The sequence below is a fragment of the Mastomys coucha genome, unplaced genomic scaffold, assembly GCF_008632895.1.
Source record: "Mastomys coucha isolate ucsf_1 unplaced genomic scaffold, UCSF_Mcou_1 pScaffold1, whole genome shotgun sequence".
In the NCBI taxonomy this organism is placed as follows: domain Eukaryota; kingdom Metazoa; phylum Chordata; class Mammalia; order Rodentia; family Muridae; genus Mastomys; species Mastomys coucha.
Genome location: NW_022196891.1, coordinates 65,535,417 through 65,559,199, shown reverse-complemented (window position 1 = coordinate 65,559,199; position 23,783 = coordinate 65,535,417). Strand labels below are relative to the sequence as shown.

Here is a 23,783-nt window from a genome sequence, read left to right as displayed (position 1 = left end):
AGAGTGATTTGCCTAGGACCAGAGGTCAAGAGTAGCAGACCAAGGGCGTGAACCCCTATCAGAACCATTGTTATGTGCACATGACCAGGGCTTACGTGGAGTTCCACCACAAGTGGTCCCTTCCTGTTCTCTGTGTACCTTGGTCTCCTTGCTCCTTATACTCAGACATGCCAAGCCAAAGCTATTTTCCCCACCATGTTTCCTTGCTGGGCTGTCCTCTGGAGTGTCTCACTACACCTGTCTGGGCTACCACACTCTCTTGATGGATCTTCTCCCATAGATCGTGGTTATGCGGTTATCCTGCTTTACACCCCACCCCTCTCTGCTGCGACTCCCATTCTAACTGACAGACACAATTGTACGTATCCATCATATACCCCATAATGTTTTGATGTAGATGCATTGTCTACTGTCACAATGGAAACTTATCACCCTCTCTATTTACACTGGCGGTTCAGAGGATTTTTTTTTTTTCTTGAACGAGTGTGATTCTAAAGCCAAGACCCAGCATCCCTGTGTCTTCGCATCCCTTGCTGTCTTCCGTTAGATACACAGTAAATGTTTTGCTGTCTGTGCTGTGAGCTTGAGAGAGATGGGAAGAAGAAGAGGGCAGTGAACTCTGAAAGGAGAACCACAGGCTGGTACATGGTACACATGCAGCATCTGTACCTTCATTTGTTCTGAATACCGCTACTTGGGCTCTTTGGCCAGTCCTTGTCAGCAAAGTGATTGAGAAAATTGCCCTCTCCTACTCTGTTGCTCTAAGAGGCCCCACCCTTCCACAGGATGGCCACACTTCATTCTCAGGCCTCCTGGGAGACCTCTTCCTTCCTCTGTCATTTTCCTCCTTCTCCCTGGACACCTTAAGGATTTGAAGTACTTCCTGCCCACATTTTCAACCAAGGGATTGCCAAGGGATTTCAATGTTTATTGCTTTCTTCTCTGGGAATGGAACAGCTCCAACCAGCTACTATTTGAGAGACAGGCAACAGTATGGTTTTTGCTTATTACCAAACCGAGAGCAGAGTTTGCTTGCAGTAAAAGGAGAATTTGAGTCTTTCTGCACTACTAGGTAGGTGTGCTTGTGTGTGTGTGTGTGTGTGTGTGTGTGTGTGTGTGTGTGTCTGTGTGTAATGGAAGATTCTTCAGCCTCATATCTCTGAATCTGTTCTCTGGTAGCCTGGACTGATGCTCTGAACTCAGAAAGGAGGGAAGACTGCCTTGTTTATAATAATAAATGACCTTTCTTTCATACTTGCCTCTCTCCTCTTGGCTCAAAGCTTCACTTGTTGTCAGTCTGTTTTGTCTTGAACACAGAACTCCTTGCACTTGACATTCACTACAGTCTTTCTGTATTTTCTCTTAAAACAGCTTTCTTAAAGCCCCCAGAGACCCTTTAAAAAAAAGGAATGCAAATGGAAATGCTTTGGAAGCTGAAATGAGAGTCATTGGGAGCCTTGAGCTCCTGGCCACACTGGGACAAACTATTTTTTATTTTGGGTAGTATTTCTTCTTTGGCATTTATTACACCTCCGTTAAACACAGCTCATGTGACACAGTGTTACTCACAGGCAATCAGAGGAAAAGCTGAAAGTTGAGCCATTAGTAGGGCAGGGCAACTTATTGTTAATAGCAGCCATTAAAGCTGAAAGGAAAAATTACCCATCTGCCCCCGCCAGCCCTGTCTGCTTGAGATGGGGATTGGGCCTCCAGGCCGGAAGGGGGGCTGGGAGACCATGAGGAAAGAAGAATGGAATGCAGAAATCAGAGCTCTTGGTAAGAGAAGATAGAGCTGGATTCCTGTCTGGATCGTATCCCAAGAGTGTGGGGCGCAGGATCTCCTCACCAGAATTCAAAAGGCCATTTAATGCGTTCCCAGGAAATCACCTGATCCCTCTCATCCAAAAATCTGTGAAATCCATTTTATCCACAGGTAGGAAACTCAACAGCAACATTCTTTCTCAGCAAGGCTCCCACCGCCGTAGATACCTGAAACAGAATTTTCCCTGCCTAGTTCTTTGCCACCATGAGCCTCAGGGTTAAACAACACATTTCTTTTTAATCTGTATTGAACACACACACACACACACACACACACACACACATGGTTTAAAGCCCTTTGGACACCTTAAGTCCTAGTCAAAGAGGTGATGTCAGTTACCCACTTTAACTAGTCACTCTGTACGCTTGTTTGATGTGACCTCGTAAAATGTCAGCTAGGAGGATAAATTTGAGAGGACTTCTAAGAGCAATGGTTCTCAACCTTCCCAATGCTGCAGTCCTTTAATACCTCATGTGACCCCCCCAACCATAAAATTATTTTTGTTGCTACCTCATAACTGTAATTTTGCTACTATTCTGAATCATAATGTAAATCTCTGTGATTTTTTTTCCATGTTTGTTTTTTTGTTTTTTGATGGTATTAGGTAACCCCCATGAAAGGGTCATTTGACACCCCTAAGAGGTCCCATAGGTTGAGAACTGTTCTAGACTGTGGCTATAAAGCTCACTAGATGCCTTGAAGACAAGGGCTATGTCCAACTTTACAAACTCCACTTGCTTACTCCATTGCAGAGTGACCCCTGCTGCTGACATTACAGATCAATGTGCAAAACTACGACTAGGGTTTGGCACCAAACCCTGAGCAGTTGAGTTCACTCCCTGGACCACATAGCTAAAGTTTCAGAAGAGATGGCATGGTGGGGGAGTTTTGTAGCCTTGCCCAAATGCTTTTGTGTAGACATAATTGACTAAAGCCTGAAACGCAAGGCTCTGTGATGCCCACCATGGCTGGTTAGTGGTCTGAGCAAGCACACACACAGACACAAAGACAGACAGACAGACAGACAGACAGACAGACAGACAGACAGACAGACACACACACACACACACACACACACACACACACACACACACACAGAGTGCCAGGATGATGATAAGAGGTTAAGCCCATCAGAAGAAGGAGCTGCTTGCTGGCTCAGGACCAGGAAGTGTCTCCCAGGCAGGATCTGATTTCTCAGACATGATCCCATCTAGTTCTGAGCACCAGCCTTAGCCCACTCTCCATCTCAAAGCCATTGCATGGCCAGATTAGTTTAACTTATTATGAAGGCAGTTCTTGGTTGCTCTTGGCTCCTTTTCACGTTCTGTGGCTTTTTAAGAGCTCTCATACCCACCAAGCCTATGATGATGATGATGTAATTTTGACGCTGGAGTTATTGAGTTGCAGTTTAAAATGAGTTTTGAGGTTCCTGCTGTACTATGACACTCCTGGAATAAACTCTTCTTCTTCAGTTGAGCATCCTGTGTCACCTGCAGTCAACTACGCACACAGGGCTTCTTGATCCTGTATAGTTGTTTGTTTGTTTTTGTCTTCTGCTACCTGGAGGTTGCACCCTGACGTGCTCTCCTCAACTTCCTTCTCGTGGCTATAACAGTCTCAGGATACATCTTCATCTGTGCCCTCAAGAAGACTAGACTTGACTCAGTTGTTTAAAAGTTTAATATCAACTGTTTGGATGTGATAGCTTGAACTTCTGTATCCCCACTAAAGGCCCTGGAGTTCACACTCACAGTGTGGTACGTCCATGCTGTTTAAGTATGGAGAGTACTCTGTGGGGAGTTGGAGCTATGGGAATGAGCTCTTGAGAGGTAGCTTGTCACTAGCAGGGCAAACGGCTGTGGCATATCATCAGAAGGGATGCCTTGGTAGTCATGGCTCTTTTTTTTGATCGTGGACTATCTCTAGTGGAGTGGTACACAGCCACTCTAGTCACTTGCCCTTTTGAGTGTATGGGAAGGAGCTACCTGTTGGGGACTGGCCTGGAGCTCTTGGTAGAGTACTTACCTGACATGCATGCAGCTCTGGATTCTGTCCTTAGCACCACTAGGCTTGGTAGAACTCACTTGTAATCCCAGCATTCAAGGGGAAGCAGGTAGATCAGAAGTTCAAGGTCATATTGGGCTGCATAGAAAGTTCGAGGCCAGCCTGGTATATTGAAGAGACCTTGTCTCATAAATAAATAAATGTCATATATTGGAAGGGTCCTAAAGAGCAGGTGTTGGAGAAAAAAAAAATGGTTAAAGAAAGATTTGACTTAAGATGTGCAGGTGTGGTGGGGACCGCATGGGAACATGAGCACCAAATTTCCACTCAAAGAGTCACACTTAGGGAGCGCTAAGACACCCACGTTGTCCCATCCACTTCCTTGGGAGGATTCTGTGATCTTTAGATATAAATAGGAGAACAGAATAGATGACGAGAGATGTGGAATGTCTGAAAGGGGATGACTGCTTTATCATTAGGAGAGCAAGACAAGATCTTCTTTGTTTTAGAGGATGGGCAGCTGTTCTGAAGAGGTTGGTTTAAAAATGTATAAGCAAATAACAGGGATATGATAACGTTTCCTTTCTTAAGCATCCGGGAGGCCATTTAGAACCACTTCAGAAGCCATACTGAGTGCTGTCAGGGAATTTGCTGAGTAAAGAACTCCTACCCCAAACATAGTGTGAGAGCCCAGAATCTCAAGTGAGATGGGATGCTTCCATCTGGGAGATAGAAAAGGCATGTGCCATGTGCTTTGGTTTGGGGGATTGGCGAAGAAGAGATTTACCAGTTTTATTTTCTGATCTCGGAACCCCGGTCCCCATTCCTTTGTAACTCCTTGTGAGTCAGTCGTCATCATACTGTAGACATCACCACGGTTGGCTGTGGGTTCCACTCTACAGACCACACTGCAGATGTTTCCATGATTGAGTGAGGGAGGAGTATCTGTCCCTCCTTTGCTATGGCTTAGGGGAATATTCTGTTTATAATGGGCAAGAAAAATCTGCTCGAACACAGTAACTGCAAGACCTTCCAAAGTCTGGAAGGAGTCTAGGGAGTGGGCATCAGCTGCCACCTCGTTTTACTCCCATAACACTTGCTTTTCCTCACTTCTCAATTGCTACCTCCCGGCATAATTACCATGGCAAGCATTTCCTGTTCATCCCCTGTAGGTACACCATGTTGCGCCAACAACTCTCGGCCCAGCAGGAATATACAGTATCCTTTGCCAGTGTCGATCCGGGCTTGATTACACTTCACGGTTGTAATTCAAGCCTTCTAATCCTCCTCCGTGGTAGGAAAAGAGGCCTGTTCTATTAGATAAGCTGATTACTGTCTGGTGTGTGCTTCATGCCTAGCAAGAGTTGTTTATATGTAGAATTATTGCTGGTTGGGATCTGGGCATCACCATGCTGAGGAAGCTCCCTTTGGGGTCAGGGCGTGTGGCTTCAACGTGGCTTGGGATGGTTAAGGAATGGAGTGTTTGTGGCAACTACTCTTTTTTTTTTTTCTGTCTGTCTGCCAGAAGCTTAAATATTTGCTTCCCTATGAATCAAAGGAGCCAGCTATTCAAAGGCTGAGATTCTACCTCCGGAGCCTTTTGCAAAGACCACTGCCCCACACTTGGCAGCCCCTGATGAGGTTTGCAAGGCACTTTGAGAGCCGAATTAGCAAGGCCTATGGTGGGTCAAGTTGAGTGTGTGGTGAACTTGTCAGCCACAGACTCCAGCCAGCCCAACCACAGGGGGAAAATGTCTGCCTAGACTGAGTGAATGTTTTCTCACATGCAAAGAAGTCTGCTCTGAGGCCTCAGAAGCCTGGAAACCACTTTGCCAGCCCACCACTGGTCTGGTGGGTGGCTCGCCGCTTGTGTGCAACACTCTCTAGCCCTCGCTTGTCCATGAAGAGGAAGTGCGTTGGGGATACCTGTCTGAGAAGCGAGTTTGATCTGAGTCCTGCCTACTGTACCCAGGATTCTCATCTCTACGTGGGGTACCTCATCCCCAGATGCAACCCCAAGATTCTGCTCACTTGTGGCTCTTTGCTATTGAAATGCTAGGTTAAGGGATGCAAGGATAAGTGGATGGCGAGTTGTTGCCAGGGATCTCCAGCAGCTGGCCTCTGTCAAGCTCTGCATCATCGTGTGCTGGGTTCTGTTGGCTTCTCTGGACTTGTGGCAGCCTGTTCTGGAGTATGGCATTGTGATGAATGGTGCCTTTCTTAGCTGTGAGATGATTGGATGAGGCAACTTCACCCACTGCACTACATTCTATGAGCTGCATTCTAACAATAATTGGATTGATCTGCCTTTCCCAGGTCATCATTTATCCCTCTCAGGAATACCTTTTTTTTAAAATTCTTTTTCTCTTCTTTTCTTTTCTTTTTAAGATTTATTTATTTACTTCATGTATATGAGTACACTGTTGCTATCCTCAGACACACCAGAAGAGGGCATCAGATCTCATTACAGATGGTTGTGAGCCACCATGTGGTTGCTGGAAATTGAATTTGGGACCTGGAAGAACAGTCAGTGTGCTTAACCACCGAGCCATCTCTCTAGCTCCTAGGAATACCTTTCTTTAGTCTTTGCATTTGTGGACCCTCAGTATCTGTCTAGGAAAAGGTTCTCACTCAAGGGAATGATTTGTGTGCGTGTTTATGTAGCACACATATGCATGTGGAGGCCAAAGCACCATCTTGGATGTTATTCGATGTCATTTCTCACGAACATTCCCTTCCTCTACTGTCTTCACCTTTGTTGTTGCTGCTGTTGTTATTTTGGGGTTTTTTGTTTGTTTGTTTGGTTGGTTGGGTTTTTTTGGGGGGGGTGGTTTTTCAAGACAGGGTTTCTCTGTGTGGCCTTGGCTGTCCTGGAACTCACTCTGTAGACCTGGCTGGCGTCAAACTCAGAAATCCACCTGCCTCTGCCTCCCAAGTGCTGGGATTAAAGGCGAGCGCCACCACCACCGGGCATTGTTGTTGTTGTTTTTAAGTCAGGGTCTATAACTATCAGTTAGGCTAGGCTCACCAGCCAGAACGCCTCTAGGGACTCACCTGCCTCTACTTACCTTTCCAGGGCTGAGATTACGAGAGTGTGCCACCATGCCTGATTCTTCCTCCTCCTGTTCCCCTGCCCCACCCGCTCCTCCTAATGTGGATCCTTAAGGATTGAACTAGGTAGGGTCTTCTTGGTCATAAAGCAAGCACTTTCAAGCACTTTACCAACTTAGCAAGCAGCCTACCCCCAAAGGTGATTTTTTTTTTTTAGTTTAATTGGTAAACAAATTAAGTATATTTCATAAAGGAAGGGGCCCAGGAGTGAATTGCTATAAATTACTAGGCATTAGGCACAGTTCACCCAAGCGGGGTTCCCTCTCATCTTCCTTTCCCACCTTCCTTTCTGCAAGGCAGAGAATGCCAGTCCCCAAGAGCCTGGCTGTGGCTTGGGCATAAAGGGCACATGGTCACCTCTGCAGAAGCAGGTGCTAAGGCATGGTGCAGAAGGGACATGGTACAATGCTCTGCTCCCAACACGGGGACATGTGTCCCCGTCATGCTTCTCGATCCAAAAACAGTCTGTGAATTATTGTGTCTCCCTCCCCTAAGAAGCCCTCCCCCCCCCCCAAGTCCTCTTTACCTCCTTAAATGTTTTCCTCTCTGTAACTTTGATCTTTGATTTCTAGGGAAATCATAGCTCCTTCCAGATCAGCATATTCTTCAAATGGATGAATTCTACCCACAGGGGTTTCTTCTCCTTGTAAACTTAAACTAATTTGTAGTTGGAAGAAGAACCCGAAAGGAACCACACTGAATTTAATACAACAAAACAAAGCCATAAAAGTGACTACAAAGTTTTAAACCTAATTTTAGCACTGGACGGTCTTTAACGTATTAAAGATTAAGCTTCTCTTCTTTCATTGTGAAGAATTAATGAATCCATGAGTTCAGTGTGTCTGTCCTTATGGATGGGAGCTATAACTTTGACATCTGGGCTATTGTTTAAGACTTGACTGGACGGCTGTGTGGGATCCGTGGTCTTGCATTTGTGTGCACTCTGAGTGCATTGTGTATATTCAGAGAGGGAGAGAAGGGAGGGATAGAGGGAGGCAGGAAAGGAGAGAGGAGAAGGTGGGCCGCCAACCTCAGGTAGTAGGCATCTTTTATTCTCCACATCAATTGAGAAAATGCTTAGCAGTCAGAAAAATAAGTGGGGAAACTGTTCCTTGACATTTCCTTTAGCATCTTTGAAATAGTCCCAGGAATCCCTGTAAGAATTCATGAGATGAACGACAGGGCTTCATTTCATGGAGCTAAACTGAGTAGCTAGTCCCAGGACACGGGCACCTACCTCAGGTTTCTGGAACCTAGAGGTCGGCCAAACACAGGACCATGGAGGCGGCCTGCAGAGAGGGAAGAATTAAAGAAATACCTGTTTCTTGTTCTCTAGGCATCACTGTCTATCTCTGCTTTTTCTTGCCTTCCTGCCTCTTAACTTCAGGACAACTCTCTGCTCTGCCTCTTGTCATGGTGATCCCATTTTAAAGCCAAAACTTATTATTCATTTGCCTAACATAGACATCTCTAGGTCTTTCTTTAGGTCTCTGTCTCTTGGGATTCTGGCTGGAACAGGAGGAAGAGTCACTTTTACCCTTTATGAATTCTTCCATGAATCTCAAGCTAGCTGGTTTATTTTCTAATGTTGCCATGGCTCGGGTGCCCATTTAGAGGTCACTGTCAAAGATGAGGTGGTTGGTATCATTTTAACTTTTCTGTAGGTAGGATTATTTTTTTTTTTTCTACAAACATTGTAAGATCTTGACACAATGGCTAGGCCTTTCTTTCCTTAGAGCCTTCAAGGTGCCGTTCTCTGTACTGTTTCTGAGGGCTCATGGGTCATCTTGGCAGAAAGGTGGTGATGAAGTTCTGGTTTGTAAAGTGGAAAGAGAGCCAGGAACTGGAAGATCATCCCAGTGGGTGATGCTGATCCGAAATCCAAGGGGCAGTACCAGCTGGTCACCACCGTCCTTTATCAGTAGCATCCACCTCTCTGTCACCTGGCACATTGAAAGCAAAGGCAAATTCACCTTTCCAAAGAACCTTGCCAAAACCTTTGGGGGTGTGGTGTAGGCAAAGTATTCTGTGAGTTTTCTGCTTCTCTCGGGACAGAAAAGGGGGCATTTTTGAAGCCGTGCAAATGTTAGCCGCTTTACTGGTGTGTAGGCTCCTTTAGGAAGAACTGGCAGAACTTCTGTAAAAGGCAGCAGAGAAGCCAACATTGACCCCTGTCCTGTGAAAATTGCAGGCTACCACTTAATGTCTGATTGCCTACTCCACCACTGGGCACCACTGAAGGCAGCTGTGCCACGAGGCGAGGGGAGAGGAGCCCCAATGCAAGTTACTTACAGAGACAGCCCTGCGTGCTTCCACCATTCTGACTCCTGTGCATTTCAGGTCCCGTCTCAGGATAACGGGGCTAGTCTCCCATAGCATCTACAGAGCATTCCAGCACATGTGCTAAATGTTGACAAGCTGATAGGAAAAGTTTAATTCCCACACAAGCGTCATCAGGGATGCTTCGGTTCTGTCACTGTCCTCTCGCTCCTCCCCCCAAGATTTCTTCTCTTCCAGTCTCTCTCTCTGAGGCATGGGTCATGTGAGACTAGATCCTTAGTGAGGTGTCTGCTGGCGTGATCACCCAGGTGTTTGGAGGAGTAGCTCTGTCTGTGAAATCATGCCGAGCATTCTGCTAAAGCCAAGAAAGTTCTATCTTGAGGTGGGTCTGGTGATGTGCCCCTGTCATCTCGGCCCTTGCAGAATGGGAGACAGAGACAGGAGAATGAAGAGTTTATCATCTTCCTCTGCATAGTGAGTTTGATGCCAGCCTGCTTTACATCAGACCTTGTCCCAAAAAACAACTTTATTTTAACTGATCCGGGAGGATGACTCTAGACAGAAGGGGCATGGCCTGCCTGTGGTCAAGTGCAGGGCTAGCTACATCACTAAGCAGCAACGTAGAAAAAGGAGAAGCGAATTTGCCTTCTGAAATGGCTATCTGCCCAAAAATTCCAGCCCTTGCCCAAGTTTCCTGGCTACAGTGATGTCTTCTCTCAGTGCTATTGGGAACTTCCTGCATAAGCTCGAGAGCTTGAGTTCACGTTCCCAGTGTGGACATGAGAACTCGAGTGTAACGGCACATCCCTGTACCCACAAGAGTGTACAGATGGCATCCGGAGGACAGCTGTGCCCTGCTGGCTGTGAGGCCGGTTCCAGGTTCTAAATGAATAAGGCAGAGAGGGATAGAGCCAGTTGTCTGCGTTTTTCCATGCAGGTACACACATGCACATACACTACACATATGAACACTGCGCGCGCACACCCACACCCACACCCAAACACACACATACACCTATCAAAAAAGTGTGTGTGTGTGTGTGTGTGTGTGTGTGTGTGTGTGTGTGTGTAACAGGGACAGATTGCTATTGGCTTGGCTCTCCTTGAGTCCAGAGAGGCTCATGAAGTGCCCGCCACCCCAAGGTGCTTCGTAAGCCAGTCTGGGGGTGGAGTCTGATTGAAATGTTCTTGAACTTTTGAAGCCACTGTTATATGTTTAGGGAGATGTCGGCTCACTAGGTGAATGAGAACACAAGACACTTCTTTGGGGGAAATATGGTAGGAACGAAAGTAAGTTAAGGCCCAGCCCCAGCAAGGTCAATCTTTAATGGAAACAAAGCCAGTGCCTTGCCCATCTCTCCGCTAGCTCTTGCCTGTATTTTGGCCTGAGCCTTGTGAGACGACCATACTTTGATGACGATCATGATGTCCACTGTATCCTCAGGGTGGGTGCTTCTAGGGACCGTGTGAAGGTAGGGAACTGTATCTCAGGGCACAGAGGGGGGGAGTGGGCGCTTTCCCTGAGTTTCCGATGGATGTCACAAGTGTGCAGAAACCAGCAGAGGCAGCAACAACAGAAAACCCATCTGAAAATCTGAGCCTAATCACGCCCATCTGCTCCGGCGCTGCTTCCCCTCGCTGCCTGCCAGGATGTCTGCTGCAGACGCTAAGTAGCACATTATTTTCGATAAGTTGCAATCATTTGCTTGAAATCTACTTCTCCTTTAAAATGTCCCCTGGAAACCAGATTCGGGCGTTTGAGGAGGCCTGCTCAGGATAGAACATAAATGCCTGCGCATCTTCAGGATAAATGCCACCCACTTGGCCAGCAGGTGTCCTTGGGTTCATGATTCAGACACTTAGTTGGGTTGGGAGGAGAGGGAGAGGCACCATGGAGGAGAGCCCAGGAAGACCCAGGTGGGCTGAGTCCCCAGGTTCTGGAATAAGAAAGACAGCTGATGGATAACCTACTGAGACAGAATCATCGCTCTCTCCTAAAGGCAGTAAGCCAGCTTCCTTGGTCTCTATGAGATGTTTGTCTCTTTTACGCAGAGAATAAACAAGTGACAGGTGTGCTTTGCAACCAAGAGCTCCAGTTCCCTAATGCCACGCTCATATCCCACCCACCACCACCACCACCAGGGCTCCTCAGCTCATGTGTGTGTGTGTCTGTATGTCTGTCACTTTCTGTCTTCCTAGCTGATCTTTGATCCTCAGTGACTGGGGGCTTCTGGAGAATGCTGGAGTTCTGAGGAGCAGGAAAAAAGGCTCCTGTCTCTGTGCTTGTGTTCCGTCTCCCCTGTATGGAGGATGGCATAGCATTGGTGACTTGTTAGCAATGAACGTTGGGGAGTGGGTGGCTTTTCGAGATGGGTTAAGGACTGTACCCACCGTCTCCTTGAGATGAGTGTCTTGAGATGACAGGTGTATGCTGATTTAGAAAATAGAAAGTTAATGTGTATGTGCACAAACCCAGGGTGCCTAGCTGCAGCGATGTGGGTGTCATAACGAATGGCAGCAGCTCCTTCTGTAAGGAGAACAGCCTGGGACCTCCCTCCCAGTCCTCTGCACCTGACCTGTTCTGTAGGCAGCTTTGGCTCCAACCCTCATTTGACTGTTGTGTTGTGAAGCATCAGCTGTATACTTGTAGGTAGGTTTCCAGCTCTTGGTCTAAAATAACGTTAGGACGTCTCCTTCTGTTGCTATATCTCTTCTGTTTGCCTCCAGCTGTATGGTCAGTTGAGTTTCACTTTCCATTGTGCATGGTAGAATCATGTCTTCATGTTGGAGGGAGCAAAGCCCCCTTAGCAGGTTTCTGGGTAGAGCCTCCTCTCCCTGCCCTGCATTCCTGGTCAAGGCCACGACTCTTAGACTACTTTACCCTAGCCAGGAAACTTCTACCTCCCAGGTCCACTCACCAAGACTTCTGGCTTCTCCAACCTTCCCTCCACCCTGATGGAATCCAGGAGAGGCCCCCTAGTGGCCCAGCCCCTTTCTAAAGTCTGTGTAGGAGACAGTTTTCCTGTCACCGCTTGCCTTTTGCTGTGAGCTGCCCCTAAATCTGCCTCTTTCTAATTTCCTGTAACCCTCTAACCAACGTGAAATCCCTCTGCTTCTCTAGATTCCTATCCTCTTAACAGTTCGTATCAGCTTGAATTAATTAAGCTGCCGAAAGTAAACAAAACTCTGGAAAATTCCAAAACGTGGCTCAAACAAAACGTAGCTTTATTATTCTCTTACTCTCCAGAGGCGAGAGAGCCCAAGCTGACCTCCCGAGTCCAAGCACGTCTGTCTCTTCTATGCAGCCTCCTGGGTGCAACTTCCAGTGCCGGGACTACCTCATGGTGGAAGGAGACGGCTAGGGTGTCATCACTAGAAGAAAAAGGAGAAAGCCCCAAGAAGAGGGTTTTCCCTTTTCAAGAAGTTCCCAAAGAGTCCCACCCCTCCTTCCTTTTACCACTCATTGGTTGGGACTCATCACGTGGTGTATGAGCTGGTCGGAAAGCTACAAAGTTACCTTCTTCCAGGCTGCTGTACTCGCTGGGTTAAAAATCAAGTTGTCAAAGTTGAAACAAGCAGAGCAGGCCTTCCCCGCATCTTTGTGCCAGGCAGATCAGGCCTTATTCTCACCTCTGTGCCAACCTTCCAGTCTGGTCCGTTTCAAGGTGGTCTCTTGTCCAGGTCCTATCCTAACAGTCACGCCTCCTCAGGCATATTTACAAAGGATGCTCTGTGGCCCTCGGTGGGGGTTGAGGTGATGATGGTTGTCATAAGCCCGAAGAAGTCCCTTCTCTTTGCTTTCTACGAGCAAAAATGGGCTCTTCGTTTCTCTCCTGCACTTTGGCTTCTGTTCTCTTCTTCCGTGAGGTCACAGGTCTGATGGACAGGAAGAGACAGGTGATAGGATACAGGCCAATGAGCAGAAGGGATGGAAGCAGCTAGAGTGCAGCACCTGTCTCCAGATCCTGACACCAACCCCTTCTCTGTCCTTGGTCTTCCCACCTCTTCTTGGCTGTCACCTGCAGAGGTTTGCATTTCCATCTTGCTGAAAGGGGAAGCAACATCCTCCAGCAAGTGAGGAAGTACCACAGTGTGTGTCTTGTCTTCTACCACCTAGGCAATTGATACGCAGATTGTATTAGGACTAGGTTGCCAGAGAAGTTGGCAAATGGGGTCTGTGAACCTCTCTCCATGTCAGCCAACTCTATTGTAAAGGAAGCTGGCCTCGGGTTATCGATGGGAAAAAAAACTTGGAAAGATTCATTTGAGAACATGATGACTTTTATGTTAAACTTACTTCAAAGCTGGGTAATACATAACGTGTAGAGTCCTTGCTTAGTAGCATGCAGGGGGCTCTAGGTACAACCCCTAGTCCCACAAAAACAAAAAGCAACTAAGCAACTTAGTGCTGACGACACGAGTTAGAGTGAGCCGGGCAGTGGTGGCGCACACCTTTAATCTCAGCACTTGGGAGGCAGAGGCAGGCGGATTTCTGAGTTCGAGGCCAGCCTGTTCTACAGAGTTCCAGGACAGCCAGGGCTACCCAGAGAAATCCTGCCTCGAAAAACAAAAACAAAAGAAAGAAAACAAAGGAAAGTTAGAGTGAAAACTATCTCTGCACTATTTAGTTTGTGAATATTGAAAGTTTTGTTGGCTTGAGGCAGATATTTGTTATCCTAAGCATTGACATCCATAAGGTGAGACCGTACATGTTACACGCCCAGCAACTGGTAACTGGTTTTAATGTTTTAAATATGGAGTTTCTCCATGCCCTAGCTGAGGAGCGTGACTGTGAGCGCTGAATCCTATCCAAATTTCAAACTGAAGCCTGCTTTCCTAAACTTCGGGATATGAATAGAGTCTTTGCTCGCTTCTAACTAGAATTTATGTATTTTTAATGGAACTTCGAAAGCAACCACTAAAGGAGAGACTTCCAGGCTAGCTTGTCTGACATAAGGTGAGGTTACTTCCGAGTTGAACAGTTCCCGAGGGTCTCCTAGCCTTTCAGAGTGGCGGAGGCATCCAGTGTGAGCCCTGGCAGCCTGGGAGGGCTCAACTGCTTCCTGGCTCAAGGAGAATTCAGTCTGGAGAGTTTATATGAAAAGCAGACACACAAAACCTAGGCCTACTGAGGAGGAGGAGCTAGGTGGATAGAGGCCCATGGCATCTCCCGCGCTCAGTTTAGACCAATCGGCAAGTCTGAAGGCAACAGAGAAAAGAAAAACTGGTGGACGGCACCCAAGGTGGTCCACTTCTCCTCCTCCTCCTCCTCAAATAAGTAAAACACAAGATTTTTAAGGCTATGGGGACCTTACAGTGTGTAGGAAAATAGTAACATGGAGCCTAAGCAACAGGGAAGGGGGAGAAAATGCAGATACCGTATTGGAATCTGTCTCATGCAATGAAGAATGATTGGTTTGTGGGACATGAAGTTGTCACCAACCAGGTGTTGTTCAGGAGCACACGAGTCGTATGTGAATGTATTTGCCTGTGCCCGTGTATGTGGGCGAGCTCACTGGCTTATGCAGGAACCAGACACCAGACTCGAAGTCTGTCTCTTCTGGTTCTTTACCAGCGCATCAGCCCACAGCGTCTCACGCAGTGCAGGGGAGCCTCCTCCTTGCTTTGTAGCTGAGGGTGATACTGACCCTCTGAGCCTCCAGGCTGCTCCTCGGGACTGATGTAATAACAGGTCTGCGCCTCAAAAGATCCCTCCTTGTACCAAACACTGGATTATGCTTTAGTAAATCATAATCATGCATTGGGTGAGGTGATAATATGTCTTTAATCCCAGACAGAGGTGAATTCAAGGTCCTCCTGAACTACATAGTGAGTTCCAGGATAGCCAGGGCTATGTAGAGGGACTCTGTCTCAAAAAAAAAAATCATAAACAAAAACAATAATAACCTTATTTTATTCATAATCAGAATGGTGGCCAATTAGTATTATTACTACTTATTTGTTGATGAGGAAACTAAAACTAAGAGGCAAAGTCACACGGTGAGAGTCTGGAATGTGGGTTAGCATGGAGATAGCCCCCTTCTATCTCAGTGTACTTTTCCTCATGGATCCTTATGCCATGTTAGAGACCTGAGGGAAGAGAAACCTGCATGTACACTTCTATACCCATGGCTCTTAGAACTTGGTGGTGAGATTGGGGAGTGTATCGTGCCCTAGCAAGAGCCAGGCAATGTTCTGGGCATCTTATGAAGACTTTAAACCGCAAACACATTTTCAGCTGAAGGCAAGAAAGCATTCAGGAACTCCTCCTGCCTTCAGTAGTGACTCGGTGTAGGAGATGCTGATGTAGAAAGATGGCTTCCTCTCTGTGGAGTGCCGCAGTACCCTCCAGCCGCCGGCTCCACATTTCCCATGCTTCTTGTGTACAACTAAGTAGGAAATGGTTTCCCGCATCATGAGTTCCCATGTGCAGTCCAGGCCTTACACACCCTACCCTGACCCTCTCCCGTGCCTCATTCCCTCTCCTCAGATGTTTCAAGTACATAGATCTGAGGGCAGAGGCAGTATGAAGTCATGCCCCAACCCCCAACCTCTACAGCTTTTCTTGGGACAAAGGGGGGTTTCCTGAGCCACGATATAAGCTTTAGCTATTAAGATCTATAAGTCCGTCACTCAGGCAGCCGGCACCCATCCAGAAATGCAGGCGCCTGTTGCCCAGTGCATTAGCTTTCTCCCTGCCAGCTGGCCCAGGGAGACTCAGTGTGCCAAGCAAGGAACGTGTGAATGGGATCCATGCCCGTACATCCCCTGAGAAGTACAAGTCCTGTGACCAGTAAGGGCTGAAAGCTAGCCCAGAGAAAAGACAAGAAAAACTTGGTATGTCTCTAGAGGAATAAACCCGTAAACATAAACGCTCAAAATAGGAAAACCATCCCAAGAGTGTTCTGTATTTTTGTTTTCATCTCCTGCCTTAAAACTTCACCCACAGCTTCACGTGCTGTGGCTCTGAGCCAAGTGGGAAGAAATGAGTGCATTTTCCAGTTCCTGGCTAGAGCACCCTTTGAAAATCAGCACAGCCATGATACCGTATGAAACAGCCTGTAAAATACGCTTGAACTGAAACACTTGAAGATCTTACTGTCTCGTTGTTGGAAGGAAGTTTACAAGTCCTTTTCTGGTATCACACGCTGCTTATGTGTACCTGCTTATGAACGAGCCAAGAAAAAAATATGGCAAGGATTGCAAGGTATCTTGCCTTCACACCGAATGGTGGCACTTTTAGGAGACTTTTGACCCGAACAAAGCCCTGTGTGATTCTAAGGGGACAATACTGAGCATCCGAGTGATTGCCAGACCTACACATTCTGTGCCCTAGAACCCTCTGAAGAGGCCGCTCTATACCAGCAGCCAGGAAGATTCCCGCTTAGTCCTCTAAGGTCTGAGTTCCATCAGTACTGGGCTCTCTGGAGCCTATCCGTCAACTGTTGTCTGGCAGCTGCCTGGAATGCTGGATTGGGAAACTGGGGAAATCAAATGGTTAATCATTTCCATTTACTTGATAGACGACACTTTAAAATAACTCGCCAAGACAGCTTTTCCATCAAAGATGGAAGAGGCTTGAGAACTGGGAGGGAAGAGCGCCCAGAAGTACAACCCCCAAGCTTCAGACTACTAAGGAATGTTAAGATGTGGGTCCTGACACGGTTTAGAAGGATCAGTTCATAGCACAGTCACTTTTCCAGCTGGAGAAGTGTCCACCAGTTTGCGGATAATGACTGTGCCTATAGGAAATAACAGAGCCTGAAATGTCGGGGTCGTAGAGTAGGGGCTTAGGGGAGTCTACAAATCTAAAAACAGTTGGTGTATTCTCAGGCCTTAGAGGAACCCTTCACAGGTATCAGTCCTGTGCTTGGTTGGCTCACCCTCACACAGAGAGCCGTTGCCTTAATGTCAGCATTGTATTGCTTGTTTAGAATGGTCACATTTGAAAGGCCAGATCTGAGTTTTGGAAATGGGTATGGGAAGAGATGGGAGAGAAAACGCGTTATCTCTGTACAACTTAGAACTGGAGGGTGGGGCACAGATGCCTGAGATGCCATAGTCCTACATCCTACTTAGCTACTGTACACAAGAGCTCTGAAAAGACCTGGATAGATGCATTATACCTGAGCCGTGAGACCATGCGAGATCACCATGTCACCACTGGCTTCCGGGAGCTCTCCCCGTCTTGGTGGCAGAAGCCTGAGCTAAGTTACTTTACCTTTATAATCTGTAAGTGTGCTAGCAGAGCTCATGTTTTCTATTACCCGGTGATGCAATTCAGTGTGCACAAAGGGTCCCAAGGGATGAACATTTTCAGTTTCTAGAAGTACAAGGGCAGATTACGCCTTTCTCCACTGGCTTCAAAGGCCTGCCTGCCTTGGGGTTGGCAGCTTGTCTTGGAAAAATAGAACTACTTTCAAGTCCCAGAGACTGAAATTCAGCTTCTGCCTTGGTGCCTTGAAACGAGGAAGAGGCTTCTTCAAGCCTTCCCTAAGCCTCTTGTCCCTTCTCCGACTGTCTCTTTATCTTGCCTAGCTGAGCGAGTTTCAAGTTTCACTCCCTAGCCTGAAACAATACCTTCTGCTAATACACCCTCCTCCCTGCCTGCCCACGTTTGGGAGCTCAAATCGAAGCGGATCCCAATTCCCCAGCTCCATGGAGATGTTGGTGACGGTGGGACCCTTCTTTAAACAAGTCCTCAGTGGGGAGAGAGTGCCCTCTAGTGGGCACCAGCTGGGAGCGGCTCTGGAGCAGGGTTGCTCGGCCAAGGACAAAACAATCCTTTGCACGGCCCTCCCACTGGCTCTCTTGAATGTGCCTTTGGGTTTAGTTTGTTTTTCTCCTTGTGTGAAGAAAATAAATAAAGATTGACCAGCAGGAGGCCAGTTGTGAGGGCTGCTCCAGCCGGGCTGTGACAGTCTCCTTATCTCTGGAGTTTTAGCACGGGATTAACCCTAGGGCAAGCGATAGCAGCAATGTGACTTCAGGTGTTTTCTAAAGGCTGTGTGACAACCTCTGGATAAATCACTTACCTGTCGTGACTGGTCTCTGTCTTGATTGGAATGGGAGGGGGGTGATTTGTGGGTGGGAAACTCCTTCTTTAAGAATTATTACCTAACAGAGATAAATAGCTTGGTGTTCAATGGGGCTGTTAGGACCCTGTATTACCAACATGCACAGGCATAGGGAACCTTTAAAGCCCAGTTTCAGGGAAAACTGCTGAGCAGGAGAGGGAAAGGAAGGGAGGGAGGGAGGGGGTGCCGGGCACCCATCAGGGAGGCGGGAACCTGATCATATGTGATGGCTGCTGGATTAGGTAACAGCTCGGCTGGTCGAAATTGGATCTTGGAGGATGAGTGTTAACATCTCTGGTGTCCCAGTGAAAGGTTCATTTGAGTCTTGCATGGTGCTGGAGAGATAAAAAGGAGCTTTTAAATACGCATTTTGTCTCCAACTCACCAGAGTCCCGGAGACTTCAAGCCATAAATAGGAGGCGTCACTTCTGTTAGCCATATCGCTTATTTCTTTAAAGCTAGTGATTTTTTTTTTTTAACTGACTAGCTGAACAGTTTCCGGGTCAGTGAATCCAAATGCCTGGATTCGTTTGTTTGTCTGGTGGTTGTTGTTGTTGTTGTTGTTTTACTAGTACCTTGAAATCTTGTCTTAGGACGTGCAAGATTCCCTGCCTTCTCCAAGCACGCATATGCACCCCCAGACCATCAGAACAATCACCTGTGTTATATATAGCACAACGAAGTGTTGCCCTATTTGCATCTGGTCCTTGCACATTTTCCAGTGTAGTTTACTTTCATGGGTAGAGTATAATTGAAGTGGTGCAGTGTGCGTGTGTGTGTGTGTGTGTGTGTGTGTGTGTGTGTGTGTGTAGGGGGTGGGGTCCTTCTGGGCTTCTTCTTTCTGCATCTTTTCACTCTATTATTTTCAAATCTCTGGTAGAACCTTTCTATACATTTCTGTAAAACAATTGTAATAAGTCTAGGCAAACCCAATTTCCTTTTGAACGAGTATTCAGTTAAAGCATTTACCATGTAAAAATTAAGCACCTTTATTGTTGCCCGCCCCACTTCTACCTAGGTAAATCTTTCCCCACCAAGGAATAAATGCATCCCAATGCACTGTCCATGGAAACTTGCAGTCTGAGTAGGCAAGGCCTATTATACAATAGGCCACTATTGTCCTCTGCATTCCCCCCCTGCAGCACCCTGAGGGAGTTCCCTGCCTTATTGAAAATAGCAAAAATATCAAGGACAAGCAAGATCTTCATTAGGTTGAGGAGAGTCTATAAGGAGGAACTTGGTTGTTAAAAAGCACCAAGGCACAGGCATCACTGAAACCCAGAGGGGTAGGAAGAGAGAATATTCTCAGGAAATATCAGGCATATGGGAGCCAGCAGTATGAACCTGTTCACGGTCACTTGCCTGATCCGTACTCTCTGAGTACCAATTGGTCTACCTTTCTTCTTCCTCACAATTGGTTTTCCTAGAGCTAGGAGTTTAGGGGGCCATCTTTGGCACCTGCTCTATTGGAGGAGAGTAGTACCTAACATTGCTTTGAGTACACAGAGCCTGGGAAGGCAGGTACCGACTGATGGGTAACATGTTCTTTTTGACTGTGTGCCATGGATCAGAAAGGATGAGGGATACCTATCATCATGCCTTAGTGATGGGCCGCGTGCCAGGCCATAGACTGCAGAGTCCCAGGGAGTTTGATATGGTTTCTTCTGAAGAAGGTATATTGGATCTCTGATTAAGAAGACTGGATTTAGAGATTGGTTACAGTAGGACATATTTATAATCCTAGCATACAGTAGAGGCCAAACAGGGGCCTTACAAGCTTGAGGCTAGCATGGGTATGCATAGTAAGACTTTGTTGAATGAAGTAATAGATGAATGAATGAATGAATGAATGAATGAGGATTCAGATATTGCCTCCGAACAGTATTAGATTAATTATCTTAAGTAATCAATCTAAAACAATGTATTCATTTTTAATAGCTCAGAGGTATTTTCTTTCTTAAAATTTGTGAAGGGCTCATAGATACCTTTTTTGATAAAGTGATTAAAATTCACCAAGCAAAGAGACACACCTTTAAACCCTACAAGTGGTGCCTTCATACCTGCTTTGGATGTGGTGACAGCCGGACCTTTGAGGCCCAGTGTGTGGAAGGTTAGACGCTCAGTGCTTCACAGCCTGGCATGCAGGAAGTAGTGTTCCCATCTAGTCCCTATCTTAAGGAGCCTTTGTTGGTGTTGAGTTCGTCAGAGGGTTTTGTAGATCTGAGTAAAAATGTTCAACATACAGAAGAACATGGCTCTGCTGTCCATAGTCACTCAAAGGGCTGTTTCTATAGACAGTTTTGAGCCTACCAGAATAAGATGTCATTGAGGGGGGACCCTTCAAGTATACCAGTAAAATCATTTCACTGTACAGTTATCGCCACTGTATCAACTCGATTTGTACATGGAAGAACTTTAGATGTGAAAGGGAAAAACTAATGGATACCTAAGTGTTAGGGTGTGCATGTAGATAGCTTTCTTTTCTTCTCTACGCCTTCCCTTCCATCCTTCTTTCCTATCTGTCTTCATCAAACAGAACCCTCGATAACCTTTACTACCAACTTTTGACATCCCTCCTATGTTAGAAGAAAGCCACACTGTAGTTTTTCTTTGGGGCCAGGAACTGGGATTTCCTTCAGAATGAAGTGACAAGGATATCATCTATTGGGAGCCAGGAGCATGTGGGCACAGCCAGCAGTGATACGGGCATTACCCAAGAGGGTTTGGCCTCATCTCTGTATCCTCTTATGTTGGGCTCATCCCTACCTTTCCCCACTACAGCCCCTGGAGGAGAGAGGGCTGCCTAGGAGAAGCTAGCTCTGGTCTGTTTTCTTAGCGCTCTAAACTGGGAGATAGCTATCGCTGGTTTGTTCTCTTGGTACCCTAAAAAGGTCTTGACTCTCAGAGTTCTTGTCCATCCACTAGGACCTAGATCCCATCTTCTCTATTAGTGCCCTTCCCTCCTCTTCTGTTGTCAGAATTCTCTCCTTTTTTGTTATTGTTGGTTGGTTGGTTGTTTTTTTTCCAACATTGAAAATGTTCTTCTTGTTCTCTGTCAACAAGACTTGGCGGCTGATGACACAACTGGATTTAGTTGAGTGGTTTGTTTACCATAAGGCAGGTTGTATGCAAGAGGTACAGAAGCATCTCTCTTGGAAGCTGGCCTGCGTAATCACTCCCTCTCTTTCCGTTCAAGTTACCCCCAGCCACAAAGATGTGGTGCTTCCCTGAAAAGTACGCCGGTTTTGATAGGAAACTGTTCTACCAGAACCCAGGGTTTGGTGAATCTATGAAAATATCTTCTTACAAAGACCCTTACTTTGCACAAAACAGAGAGCTTACCACCCAACCGTAAATGGAGCTTGGTTTTAAAAGCAGCATGTCCCTATGCTGGGGTCTATTTGTCTTTGTATTTTTCTAGACTACTCTCTTTTCTTTCAGCTAGTTCAGGGAAAAACTCTCAAGATTTAATTCTATGGACTGGATATATCTTGCTGAAGTTTTTTTTTTGGAATTGACAATACAAGTTAATTCAATATTACAAAGAAAGTTAAACAGAGTAAAAGCCACAAACAGAAATCTAAAGTAAGAAATAAAGAAATGCCTTTTTTGCTTGAAACCTGGCAGTTTGAAGATTAAAGTAAAAAAAAAAAAAACAAACAAACAAATCACATTCTCTAATAATTAGTGTTTGTAGTCTAACATTGATTGTAGTAAAACACATATAATGAGAATGTTGTTGATTTTGCAGTGTGCAGGTTAGTGGCATTAGCTAAATTCACGTGGTTGTGTGACCGCTACCATCATCCATCTCTTTAGGAGGTGGGTAGAGACAATGCCTCAGATGGCCCAGGCTGGCATATAACACACATGCTCGTGAGCAAATATACACACACACTCACACACATGCACCAACACATGGACACAATGATGACCCTGAACTCCTGACCCTCCTAGATTCACTACATCCTGAAATTATAGGCCCACTCCTTACATCTTCCCCAAGAGGAACCCCACACATTATAACATACTAACTCCCCATGTCCCTTCTCCTGGTCCTAACCCCCCTGTTCTTCTATTCCGGGTACCTCATATGAGTAGTTTCTTTGGAGCAAAGCAGGTGTCTCCTTCCACACTCCCATCCTCTGTTCTCCAAATGCCATATGACACTTGATCTGGAAGCCGTCTTGATCTGAGGGTCGCAGTTGGGTTCTTGTATTTTGTGTTTGGTAAATGATTCTCCTGAGTTGCTGGTGTTAACCCTTTTTTTTTCCCCCTTTGTCTTTTTCTGTAGTTTTGAGTATTCGAGGAGCCCAAGAAGAGGAGCCCACAGACCCTCAGCTCATGCGACTGGACAACATGCTGCTAGCAGAAGGGGTGGCAGGGCCTGAGAAGGGCGGAGGTTCGGCAGCGGCAGCGGCGGCGGCGGCAGCTTCTGGGGGTGCAGGTTCAGACAACTCAGTGGAGCATTCCGATTACAGAGCCAAACTCTCCCAGATCAGACAAATCTACCACACAGAGCTGGAGAAGTATGAGCAGGTAAGCACACCCCTAAGGCCTGGGCATTGTGGTGGTCGGGGAAGGGCAAAGCAAACCACAGCCTCACAGCCTGCAAACGTGCCTTGGTCGGGCCTTTCCCATAGGTCAGGGCTTCAGGGCTTCGAGTCTTGAGTCTCTTCCAGACCCTGGTCTCAACTATTGAAAGCCTAGGCCTTACATAGAGCAAGATACTAAAAACATGACATTGTAAATGATGACTGTAAGAAATATGAATGGCCAATGTAAGGAATATGCTGGGCTGGGAATTCTAGAACATTGGAAGAATGTAGACCGGGCTTGGGCTCTCCCTAGAGCAGACAGAACATCGTCAGAGTTGCAGGGATTGCCGGCTTCCTTCGGCCGCTGCTTACTGTTCAGTTAAAATGTGTTACTCTTCTGAATGCTCAGAGAATTCCATGGGTAGGGACACTTGAATCTGACCTTTCAGTGCTGGGATCAGCTGAGACAAACATGCCCTCCTTTTTATGTGTGATACGTGGTGTGATGTATATCCAGTTCTCCACAAAGATAGTAGGTCATCTCAGGGGATATTCTAGGACCACACCAGAGCCACACCATCCTCAAGTCCAGTACTAGCATTCTTCTGACAATGTCATGGACCTGCTTACTATACCCCAAAGGAGTAGATTTATGAAGTGTCATAGAAGTCCTCTGGAAAGAATAGGATTGCTTTAAGACACAAAGTAGCATAAAGACATGAGGTGCCACATGATGACAGAGCTACCCCTGTTGGGGAAAGCTCCACCTGTCCCCCATACACTCAGACTTCTATATCAGTGCCATTTCTCTGGCCATATTGATTGGACAGCAGTGCTCTATCAGGAGTCCTTTAACACCCAGCTCTCCTCCATTTATTTAACTGACAAATGCATTCATTGTCAACATTGGATTCGATGATGAACTTGGGCAGTCTATGAATGTCTTTTCCT

At 46.5% G+C, this 23,783-nt stretch overlaps 1 protein-coding gene across 3 annotated transcripts in view; it reads left to right on the top strand.

Annotated features, from left to right (window-relative positions):
• Positions 1-23,783, top strand: part of Pbx1 (PBX homeobox 1) — a 314,214-nt gene that overhangs the window by 199,075 nt on the left and 91,356 nt on the right. For all 3 annotated transcript variants that reach the window (XM_031388605.1, XM_031388596.1, XM_031388613.1), the window contains exon 2: positions 22,589-22,833. In XM_031388605.1, coding sequence (XP_031244465.1) covers positions 22,589-22,833 — 245 coding nt within the window. The remainder of the gene's footprint in view (positions 1-22,588; positions 22,834-23,783) is intronic.